Source organism: Vicugna pacos, chromosome 19 (genome assembly GCF_048564905.1).
Source record: "Vicugna pacos chromosome 19, VicPac4, whole genome shotgun sequence".
In the NCBI taxonomy this organism is placed as follows: Eukaryota; Metazoa; Chordata; class Mammalia; order Artiodactyla; family Camelidae; genus Vicugna; species Vicugna pacos.
The window spans coordinates 24,777,149-24,789,191 of NC_133005.1; the positions used below are offsets into that span (position 1 = coordinate 24,777,149).

Below are 12,043 nucleotides of genomic sequence, written 5' to 3' on the forward strand. Positions count from 1 at the left end.
AGCTTAAGAGTAGTCCAGTGAGTTGAGGGAAATTTGTACACCAGTTTCAAGGCTCCCTCGCTGTGGTCCCTTCCTCTGAAGCCAGTGCACATCACCGCCAACATCTCCCTGGAAAGGGAAGATATGTCCTACGCACAATGTCATGTGATGAAGCAACTTGCCCTACATCCCACAATACCACACCTGGTAAGAGGTGGAGGGCTTTAGAGGCCATTCTCATAACTATGACATTATAAACCCTCATACAGGAGCCATTGCAGCTCCACTGGGGAAGGCTGCAGGAAAAACAGTATGTCCAGGTGTCTTGGGCATAAATATGGTTGTATAGCCTTGGGCAGGAACTTCCATTTCTTGCTCTATACCATGAGGAAAAGCATGTCTCCTGTCTGAGCCTCAATGACCCCGTCTGTAAAATGGGTCCACCTGAGTTCTGTAGCCATCCTGCACTCAAGTTCTGATCCTCTCAGAGAATGACCCACAACTCACCCTGTCTGCCCTGCTTCCCCACAGGTACCTGACCCAAGATGCTGAAGGTCTCCGGCCTCTTTGTTCTCTGTGGGCTGCTTGCTTCATCCTCTGCTCAAGAAGTCCTGTCCCAGATCACCAATGGTGAGACTGTCTAGCCTTGGGTCGTGCCTAGTCTCGTCAGACCCATAAGACTCCCCTAGAGGTCTAGGTCATTAACCAATGTCAGTTAAGTTCTTATTAGCATAGTGTCTGGGGCACAGTTAACACCATTAATCATTAGCTGTTCTAATCATCACTATGTTACTATATTTAACCCTCTTCTCCCAAGATTCCCCTCTTTCCTGTCTCTTGCCCTGTTTCATCTATTAAGATCCACCATCAAACCCTCCTGTCCACCTCTCCTATCACCCCACACTCACTCGCTCCCCTCTGGCCACAGCAGCCTCTGCAGCATATTAAGCGCACCCCAGGACCTTTGTACTTGCTATACCCTCTGCCTGGATCACTCTTCTCTTATCAGCAGAGTTCCTTTTCTTCCTTCAGGTCTGAGCTAAAATTCCACGTTTGCAGAAAGACCTTCCTGGACCTCCCTACATATATTAGCACCTTCACCCAATACCCTCAATTTCTCACTCAGCCTTTTATTTTTTCCTTCATAGACATAAATAGCATGGAGCAGAATGCACCAGTATGGTCAGTATGGCTTAGTGGTTAAAATGTTGACAATGTTTTCTGTATTCCTTGGGAGATAGCCTCTGCTCAGAGACTCTCTAAGTGTCCCCTCATCACCGAACCAGCCCAGTTTCACCCCCAGCCTCCTCATCAGCCAAAATCTGAAGAGTTAACACCTGGCATAGCCCAGGATCCCCAGGACCAGGCTACAGAGCTCTGGCTGATGTTCTTTCTGATTGGCTGGTGCCATGCCAAGCTGGTTGCTAAATATTTTGCAACAAGCCCCCTTCCAACACTTCTTTGCCCCCGCCTCCTGCGTGTCTCTTTATTCACTCCTCTGTCGTCTCTCTCCCCTCACCCTCCCTGGAACACCAGCTCCATGAGGGCAGAGAGTTCTGCCTGTTCTCACTGGTGCAGCCCCATCCCTGGCATGGCCCTGGCATGCCACAGGCCCCTATGAGTATTCACTGAATGACTATGTCTAGAACTTGGACCAGCACCCAGCAGGCCAGAAAGACTAGATGAATGTAGAGGAAGCACCTCATGAAGGATATACTCAGAGGTCAAGTTTACATCTGAGAATCTTTGGCATCTCAACATCTGATTAAGTTTGGTTGTGGGGCGGGAACTTGTTTTTCAGCTTTGACCCAAGAACTTCTCAGTGAGGGCTTTCTTCCCAGCCTGCAGACAATTGAACTCCAAAGCTCGTTGAAGAATGTCTTCAGCCGCACAACAGACCTCCTGGACATCAGTAGAGACAGCAATTTTAGGTGAGTGGACCCTGATCACAAACCCCAGGTTCAGGCTCTCCTGGTTGGTTGGTTTATTAGAGCTGCCCCCACCCTTCTGAGTCTACAGAGGCCCTTTCCTCATCTAACAGCCCTTCCAGCGCTGAGGCCCTGACATCCACCCACTGGTTGGAAGAAGTTCCCACAGTGGGTGAAGGGGTGGGAGATGCAGGAGCTGGGGAGGTGGACAGACAGGGGTTTGGTCTGGGAGGAGGATGGCTGTTCATCACCCTGAGAGCACCATCAGCTCCGGCATCAACTCCTGCCTCTGTTGAAAGGGGAATTATAGCCTCTACCCCCAGAGGACTGCGGTGAACAGTATATGAAATAATGTATATAAAATGTTTGCACAGCTCCCCACCCTTAGTAAGACCCCAAGCGGCAGTGACAGTAACAGTAACCTCTATAATAAGGATGTGGTAACAGAAGAATCAATGCTGTCTGACCACCAGAGTGAAGAAGACCCGGATCCCTGTCCTAACACATCTAATTTAACTGCTGATCCCACCCTCGGCCCCACCCGCCTGCTCCTGCCCTTACCCGGTCCATCTTAGTTAGTGATGGCTCCATCCATGTGGTTGCTCTGGCCAAAAATCCGGATGTCGTCTTAGACTCCTCACTTTCCCTCACACCCACATCCAGACTGTCAGCCCTACCTTCAAAGCACATGTAAGCATCTGACTATTTTCTCCAATTTCTCTGGTCTGAGCCACCATCGCCTCCCCGCTGACTTACTGTTGAAGGATCCTCTGCTTCCACTTTAACCTCTCCCCCTCCATTCTGCGCCACCAGTATCCAGAAGAATCAAGAAGTATGCCAGATTCTGTAAATCCCTTGCCCAAACCCTCCAGTGTCTTCTCGTTGCTCTCAGAACCAAACCCAAAGTCCTTATCACTGGCCCGACTACCTCCCTCATCTCCTCTCCTACTAGTCTTCCCTCACCCGCTTCCCACCAGCCACACTGAGCCTGTTGCTGTTGCTTAAACATGCCAGCCAAGTTCCAGCCTCAGGGCCTTTGCACCTGCTGTCTTCAGCCTGGCCCTTTCTTCCCCTGGCTAATCTCATGACTTGTACTCTCACTTTATTTATGACTCCACCCAAATGTCACCTCCTCTGAGAAGGCTTCCCTGACTACCCTACCTAAAACTCCATTCTTCCCAATGCCACCCTCTGTCACCTGATCCTGCAGGGCCTTTTCTTCACAGCACCTATCGCCTGGCACAATTTACCTGTATTCATTTACTGGGTTTACTGTTTTGTGCACACACACTTTCCCTAAGCATGTGCTATACATGGCTCCCAATCTTTTCCTTACTATTTATTCACTCATTTATTCCAGCCTGCTTGGTACTGGCCAAAGGACTGGATGCAATCATTCTGAGGTACATTAAAACAAGAGCCTCTTTCTGCTAAGGCTGCATTCCCAGTGCTTATAACACATAGTAGCTGTGCCATAAATCACATGATTAACAAGCAAGTAACTATCTTTGCACACTTTCAGTTTCTGCTCTGCAGGGGACCTGCCTTTGCATAAAGTGAGGTCTGCCTTCAGCTGGAGCTGCAACCTTCCCCTGTTGTGCTCTTTCTTCACCCAGAATACAGCTGAGAGACCCTGAACTCCTTCAGGTCTCCCTCCAGGACTCCCACAACAACGAGGCCGACTTACTGGTAGCATTGTTATTTTCTATCCAAGTGAAGTAAGTAAAGCTGTGAGTTTCAGGTACAGCTCTGTCCACTTTTGCACAGGTGTGCAGCAGGGAAGGGGGAAGCAGCCATAATTAAAGGGCATCCAGCACAATTTCGGAAAGATTCATTGTGTGATTTGGACGGAACGCCCTCCCTCTCTGGGCCTGGGTCACCCTGTGTGTAGAATTAGGACCTGAAGACTACTTGAATGCTCCCATCCTGGGGCTCCTCCAGGGTAAGGAGGGAGGAAAAGCAACTTTCTATTCCCTGCTTCATCCAAAGAGCCCCCACTCACTGATTTGGACTTCATGAGCCCATTTAGCTCTGACTGAATATGATTTAAGATGAGGACTTAGGAATTGGCTCTAGACTCCACTCCTTGCTGCCAATGCCTAGAGAGATTTTTGGGTCTACATGGTGTACTTTTAGAGAGCTTGGGCATTCTTCAGTATATTACAGCTTTCACCTCTCCCTGTGAAACTAAGCTGTGGTCTATTTCATTCATTTCCATTTCCAGCCTGGCCCTTGAGGCAGTGGATTTTGAGACATCTAAAAGAGTACTTTCCCAAGTCTCAGTTTCTTGCTTTTGATAGGATGTTATTCTTGAAATTAACTTTTTCCTTTCTAACTGTCCCCTGAGCCAGAGGTAGTATCAGTCATATGTCCTGAATGCCAATGGCTGGAGTCATTCCCATTCTCTAGTCCTGAATCACCTCTTCCAAAAAATGAGAAAAGAATCATAATAGGGGGATTTTGAGGGTCCTGTGCAAACATGGGAACCCTCATTCTAGAAATGAACAAGGGTGTAGTGAGCTCTGAAATTCTCTTCCACCAGCCTTAACTCTTCCCTCCTGCAGGTTCCCAGCTCTTAATTCCCTTCTATTTCAAGTGCGGACAAATATGAAAGTCCAGCTTCATTTGGAGAAGGATGTAGATGGCAGATACCTACTCGCCTTTGGGCACTGCAGGCTCGTTCCAGAAAGTGTATGGATCGAACCTAGAAGTTTGTGAGTTCTCCGTCTTTCTCTCTCTGGATCCAGCTGGTTATGATGAAGCCCATCTTAAGGCTTCACCTGAAAGGTGTCACCAGCAAAACAGTACCTTCCAAAATGAGCCTTTTGTATGCAGCAGGTTGTGCATCCTATAAATAGAACATCATGTCAATGAAAATATTGTAAAAATATTGTAAAAATAATAACTTTATGGACATGAAGAGAGGTTTACTGCATAGCACCGAGGACAAAGAAAAGAGGATCACCTGATCATTGGTTGGTATTTAGATATTTCTGAATTTTTTGCTATCATAAGTCATCCTGAGCATTTTGGTACATTTTTCCAAAAATAGAATTATAAATAGAATCATTTATTTATTGTAGATTCCTAAAATTATTGGAAAAGTATAAACATTTTTATGACTTTTAAATTCTAAGGCATATAATAGTTTTAAGACATTCCAAATCACTTACAAATACTTGGCGAATAGAATTGAACTAAGTGACATGTTTCTGGCTGGTATTAATCAGTTTCACTGCATATTTACTCAATACCAATTATTCTATTTGCACATTTCTCTTCAGCAGGTAGGAGATGTCATGAATGCAATTATTTTCTCTTTTTTCTTTTCTTTTCCTTTTAGCTACCAGTAGTAGTCTATGACATTTCCTTTACTAGTCTATGACATTTCCTCTTCAGAGTAACCGTTTTCAAAGGTTTGCCCTTTTATTAACTAGAGTTTCAGTGTTTTCTTATAAATTTATAATCTCTTTTTTACAGTCTTCTTTGGTAAGATTTTTCTTTTAAACTCAGGCTGACATCCACAGTTAACTGAATGCAATAGCCGTCACCAATGTATTTTATACCGTGTCTTTTTCACTTCTGCATTCTTTATTTTGACTCATCTCCCAGTCTCTCACAGTTACAAGAAAGGACTGAGTGTGGACTCCTTTCTGAAACCATACAGGTCTGGTACTGTCATGTTCAAACATAAGTGAGAACCAGGCCAGCTACAGCCTCCTTGACTCACAGCCATCTCCCCCTAGGAAGACTATATATGGCTCCCGTGTTTTTTGATACGTTGAAGAAAATAAGTCCCGTTTTTTGTGGGAAATCTGAGACGTTAGGCTGGAAGTGGTAGATCAACTGACATACATACAAGGATTTTATAGAATAAAGACACAGACCATTGTCTGAGACTTAGATTTACCCTGACCCACTAGTCACTCAAGTGACTCATTAGGGACTGAGTCACGAAAATGAAGATACCTTTTCACTGCTGTTTCCTGCTTGTTTTTCACCTCCCCTCACTGAAGAATGATAATATACCATTCTTTCCATGAATACACGACCACCTGGCCAAGGAGATAAGTTCTATTGTAGCATTAGATAATCAGAGAAATGGGAGAGTCGGCCAGAGAGGACTCAGGGTTGGCTAGAGAGGTCAGGAAGGACTTTCTGGAGGAAACCGGTTGGCTGGACCTAGAAGGGTGATAGGAGTTGAAGAAGGCTTTCCAAGAGAGAAAACAAAATAGACACAGAGAGGGAAATAAGAGGAGCAATGATAAGGGCAAGGGGATTGAAACTGAAAGATTAATTTTAAGGAGCCCTAAGAGGTAGGTCAGAGCAGGAGGGCAAGGTCACGAAGCACCCTGGAAACAAGGAGTAGACTTTGAGCAATTTGGGGTCCACTGAGCAAAGAAGTGAGATGAAGAAAGGAGGCTTTGGGAGAAATTAATCTGTTCTACCAACTTCTGTCATTCTTCATTTAGAAACACCCGGATATCCAATTTTGTTGTGGGAAACGTGGAGAAAATCCTGAAAAACCTGATCATCAATAATTTGGGAGCCAACGTAAGTCTACAAAACCAGATTACTTCAGTTTTTGAGTTTGATGCTCGGAGGTCGGTGGATTGGCTCTTCTTGATAAATTGGGGGAAAAAAATGCCCCAGGAAGGAGAGTTAGGGAGAAAGGAAATGGCATTTATTAAGCTCCCATTCTGCAACAAGACACACGTGAGGTTTTTTAGAGACATTATTTAATTCTTGAGGTCAAAATTGGCAGCTGTGTGACTGAAGGTGAGTTGATAAGCCTCACCAAGACTCCGTTTCCTTATCTGTAAAATAAGTAAAAGTAATAATAAAATTAATAGCTAATATTCTTTAAGCACACAGATACTGTGCTAAGTATCTTAGATGGATCTTCTTATCTCATTCTCCTAACAGTCTTATATTTCAGGTAACAATATTATCTCCATTTTCCAGATTTAAGAAGAAGTCTCAGAGAAGAATGACTTACCCAAGTCATATAACTGCCAATTGGCTCAGCTGACATAGGATCCCAGGGCAATCTGTCTGTCCCCAAAAACCACTTTATTACCTGATTGTTCCCTAGGATGCATTGGCTTAGAAGAAGAACTTGCCTTGATTACTCCTATTCACTCTCTGGTTGGTAGAATCCTCCTCCTGACTCTTGCATATTTCCTTGTCTTGCAGGTATGTCCCCTCATTAATTCATGGCTCTATAACCTGAACCCGCAGGTGGCTAATGAGCTGATTAGTAAGTGCTGGCAGTGGGAAGGGACAGGAACACTTTGGGAGAAAACTCCAACCCCTCCTTTCATCTCTTGTGCCCTTACCTCACCCTGACTCTTCTCCCAGATCAAAAATCCTGACCCTCCTGAGGTGGAACAGTCCCTAATAATAACAGTCCTAATGAACTCAGCCACCGTGTATTGAGGGAGTCCTGTGCGCCAAGCCCAGGGCTAAACATCTTGTTTGCGCTAGTCACTGACCCTCCACCACTAGTTAATTACATGCTACTTCCAATTCTATTCTGATCCCAAAAGCCTAGAGAAGCTGAGATATGAATGGAGGCTTCTCTGGGGGAGAAAATTGTCTCCATTGTCCTCCTCCTAAACTTTGGATGTTCAGTTATGAACAGAAAATTGGCCTAGTTTCAGCCAAGACAAAAACTGCTTCCTTCCAGTAGTTTCTACCTCCAAGCACCCAAAGTTTCCACATCTGCCAGAACCCCAAACAACCATGCAAGATTGAATCTCGGCAACTGAGAATTCCCACTTGGAATCTGCAAACCAATAGAATTGCTGGGTTGAAAGAACTCTTTCTTCCTTCACTGAATATTTACTAATTCTACCAAGTGCTAGATGCTGGAGGTTCTCTCCCAGCAAGCAGTTTTCTGGCTTCTGCTCACATCCCTCCACTGACAGGAGCTCACTGCTTATGAGGTAGGAGGCTCGAGGCAGTTAATCTAGATGAGCCTTAAAGCTCCCAAAGGTTGGTCCGCAGGCTCCCCAAAGTAAATATGAGTGGAGTAGCTCAACCAACACCCTCATCCCGCTCATACTGGGCCACCACTTTAGAGAAGTGGCCAGGCAAATGGAGACTCTGGTTGCTGTAAGGCAAACTTCCTCCATTGTCTCATTTCAGTGTATAGCTCCCAAGTGATTCTCTGGGAAGGACCGTTGTTACCAATTTATGGATGAGAAAAATGAGGTCCAGAACTATGAGTGAAATGGTCAGAATCAGCCAGTGACAAAGAGCCTCCAGCCCTAGCCTCCTGTCTCCAAGCCTTTGGCTCACTTCCCAACCCTGCCCTGCACCCAGTAAGAGCAGAGGAAACTCCCTTGGCCTCTCTGATACGTCTTCGCTCCCACTGTCTGAAGTATCTGTTTTGCATTCTAGATGTGCTGCTGCAGCAGAGCACACACCAAGTTGCCATCTAAATATCCCCAAAGTGAAGAAGCCAGGTTTGTACCAATCCGGTAAGATGTCAGAGTATCTTCCATTCCTTAGTGCTTGGCCTTTATGGTCATTATAAATGTGTGATTCATTCATTCATAAAATTTCAGTTTAGGGACCTACTACGTGCTAGATACTAGGGATACAACCATGAACAACACAAAGACTCTTCTCTCTTGGGGTTTGTATCCTAGTTCAGTGTTCTAACAATGAACTAGGAAATCAATACATAGTCAATTAAATTCCAGAGAGTGGTACTTCAAAGAAAACAAAGTAGAAGAGTGACTAGGGTGGAGGCAGGGAAGAAGGCATCAAATTAAGATAGCATAGGGCAGCAGAAGGTGCTTTGAGGAGATCTTTCACCTGAACCTGAATGATCAAGCGGAAGTTGTGCCAAGCCCCAGGGGGAAAGGACATCAGAGGCAGAAGGATGAGCGTGTGCAAAAGCCCTGAAGGAATGAACTTGCCTTTTTGAAGCAAAGAAAGAAGAACAATGTGCCTGGAGTGTGAAAGGGGCTCAGCTACAGGAAGTGTCTTTATAAGGATGCTATTTGGTATAGAAAAGAGGGAGCTTTTTGTAAAAGAGGATGCCATTATTCACTTATCATGTCTTTTTTGGGGGGTGGGGGCAATTATTTTGTGCTGAATACACTCTGCTCAAATGTCACCATCTCAGGTCTCTCAAAAAAGCATATCTGCCACTCTCTTCCCTACCTTATTTTTCTTCATGACATTCATCTGACTTCCTACTATATTACTCATTTCTTTTCTGTCTCCTGCACTAGAATGTATACTTCATGAAGGCAAAGACTTTGTCTTATTCCTTATTTTATCCCAGGTGTCAAGATTACAAAGATGGCTTACACATGGCCCTTGACCTCAAAAGCCCCCAGTGTAGTAAGGAATAAGGCAAATAAATAGGCAATTGTATATGCAAGTAAGGCACTCTGGTTGAGATTCTGTGGAAGTAGAGAGGCAAGATCCAGCAGCCCTGTCCAGGGACTTACTGGACGGCTTCACAGAGGAGGCAGGATTTAAACTGGGTGTTGAAAGACGATTAAGAGTTCCCTTGTGGGAAAAGACATTAAAGCAGAGGATACAGCATGTGCAAATACACAGAAATAGGAAAGTATCTGTGTTCTGGACAATGGGGAGAAACTCTGGGTGCATGGGGGACTAACTTAGTTATGTAGCATTCTAAGCCAATGCTGTTCAATAGAAATATAACACAAAACACATATGTAATTTTGAGTTTTTTAGTAACAACACTTTTAAAGGAAAAAGAAACAGATTATATTAACTTTAGCAAAAAAGCTTATTTACCTAGTATACCCAAAATATTGTCATGTCAACATATAATCAATATGAAAATATTAATATATTAATGAAGCATTTTCTATTCTATTTTGTACTAGGTCTTTGATAGCTAGTGTGTATTTTATACATACAGCACATTTCAATTAGGGCTAGCTGTGTTTCAAGTGCTTAACATCCACATCTGGCTATTGGATGCCATATTGGGCAGTACAGCTCTAACCAAGCTAATTTGCTGCTAGTTGCAAAACTTTGAAAGACCTAGAACATCTCATTTTATCCCCACCAATACATCACAGAAGCCCCAAACTGTGTCCCCTATATTGTATTCAGTTCACAGACATATTTTATTAATCCTAGAAAGTATATTATAAAATTTGATATTTGTATATAAAATGTGTTTTATTTATATTATTTATAATGTGTAAATAAATTTCTATTATTTATAGCGTGCATGAGTTGCCAATATTAAAAGGAAGAAATATGTCTTTTGATCAACCAGAACATCTGGCAATATTTTACATCTTTGTGTCATGAATCTGCCGATGTGAGGAGGAAGATCTGTCTTAGTTGATGAGAGTCCAAGGAACATCGAGAAATTGTTATCCAGGGAAAGGCAGAGGATGGGCAGCTGGACAGGAATGTGTTTCAGCACCATGGATAGTGGACAGCAATACTAATGTGAAAGAAGGTGGAGGAGGGGGAAAGGCTCTCAGCTCTGGCTTATAGCCTCCTTAAAAAGAGTATGAGGTTGGCTAATATCTTGATTATCTCACACAGAGTTAGATCCGGCTGGCTGGTCTCCTCCCTGGAATGTCCTCCAAGCTCCAGGCCATCATTTGTGTAGATGTTCATGTTGATTATTCACCTGCTGCCTAGAATTTCATTAGCCACCCTGGACCCAAAGATCCCCTACTTCTCTGGGTATGAAGGCTATTTCCATATAAATCCTCACCAAAATCCATGTGATGATTTCCCATAATCTACCCACAATAAATTTTTTGCAGCTCTGAACTGTGGACTGTCCAGCTTCCGTAGTTCCTTGTGAGCAGGGGCAAAAATAGCCAGAGATGGTAGTGGGTCTGATCATAACAAAAGTTTGCAAGGTGGGGGAAGATGCCTGGTTAATTTAGCTTTTATCTCAGAAATACCTGAACACTCTGACCCAGAGTTTCCCCAAAGCTAAGGAACAAGGCTTCCTGTTTCAAATAAGATGTTTTCTGAACTGATTCTGTGACCTTGGGTAACTACAGCCTCTGGGCCACAGTCTCCCCACTGTGAAAGGACAATGTTGGTCTAAGTGCCCTCAGGCAAGAACAGTCTACAAGTTGTGGTTTATGGAAGAAAGTTTATCTCTGTCATGGTAATTCCATTTTTCTTCTCTGTGTCACAAAACTCCTTAAAAGACATAGATATTCACTACCTTGACTTCTTTATCTTCATCCATTGCTCAATTTTGGATAATCTGTCTTCTTCCCCCAACTCCTCAAAATAACTTGTCCTAGGTCATCTATGAACTCCTTCAAGGCCAGTACCAAGGAACGCTTATTCACTGTTCATGTTCGTCCATTCACCAGCATTTAACACTTTGGATGACTACTTCAACCTACTCCCCACCTGCTCCACCTCCTCTTTTTCTTCCTTATTACTACCTTGATTCATGCCTGGCACTCTTCTGTGTCTTTAACATACATTACATCACTTACTCTTTTAAATAAGCTTTGTTGGTTATTAAGATTTTGCCTCTCACATCCAAATCTATTGTTCTGTACTCTGCTTAGTGGTGTTGGTCTGGGACTCTGCAAACCACATATCTTCTTTGCTGGTTTGCTTCTTGTTAGAGTCCGCCAATAGAGTTTGCTAGAGGGAGACTGCAAAACTGGAAGAGGAGAAAAGAAAGCTCCTCTCTCCTGTTTGCTCCTATTCCTCTAAGCATCACCTGCAAATGATTCTTTACCCAGCTAGGGAAGGTGGGTTTGAGCTTATCCATTTTTTTTAATGCTCCTAAAACCAGCCTTATTGAGCCCCTTTAGAATACTGCACCAGCCAACAGGTATCCCTTCCTCTGAAGTTTTCTCCCCAGCTTAATGGGGTTCCTCCTTAAAGATCCTCAAAACTCATCCCCACCACTTTTTGTTACCACAAGACCCATAACTAAGTTCAGATATCAGCAGGCTCCAGGGGGATAAAAATAAAGGATGGAATAACTTATGTACTTAAAATTGTTGCAATTTTTAGCTAATTTACATAAGCAGATACAGGGAATATTTTAGCAATTTATTCTAAATATGTTAGACAAAGGAAGATAGACTATAGCACTGGGTTGTTCTTAATTAATTGATGGGTACATTTATCAGAGG

At 43.6% G+C, this 12,043-nt stretch overlaps 1 protein-coding gene across 1 annotated transcript; it reads left to right on the forward strand.

Annotated features, from left to right (window-relative positions):
* The first annotated feature begins 524 nt into the window (after positions 1–524).
* On the forward strand, positions 525–7,282 carry LOC102528603 (latherin-like). The gene is made up of 6 exons (XM_072944643.1): positions 525–609; positions 1,781–1,910; positions 3,524–3,625; positions 4,472–4,598; positions 7,104–7,167; positions 7,269–7,282. Exons 1-6 carry the CDS (start codon positions 525–527, stop codon positions 7,280–7,282), a joined length of 522 nt encoding a protein of 173 aa, XP_072800744.1.
* Positions 7,283–12,043: the final 4,761 nt, after the last annotated feature.

Bases quoted from the DNA above. Each gene is read 5' to 3' on its own strand.
- LOC102528603 (XM_072944643.1), top strand. From the start codon at position 525: ATGCTGAAGGTCTCCGGCCTCTTTGTTCTCTGTGGGCTGCTTGCTTCA. The intron at 1,911-3,523 runs GTGAGTGGACCC...TTCTTCACCCAG, and splicing joins AGTAGAGACAGCAATTTTAG to AATACAGCTGAGAGACCCTG. The intron at 4,599-7,103 runs GTATGGATCGAA...CTTGTCTTGCAG, and splicing joins GCAGGCTCGTTCCAGAAAGT to GTATGTCCCCTCATTAATTC.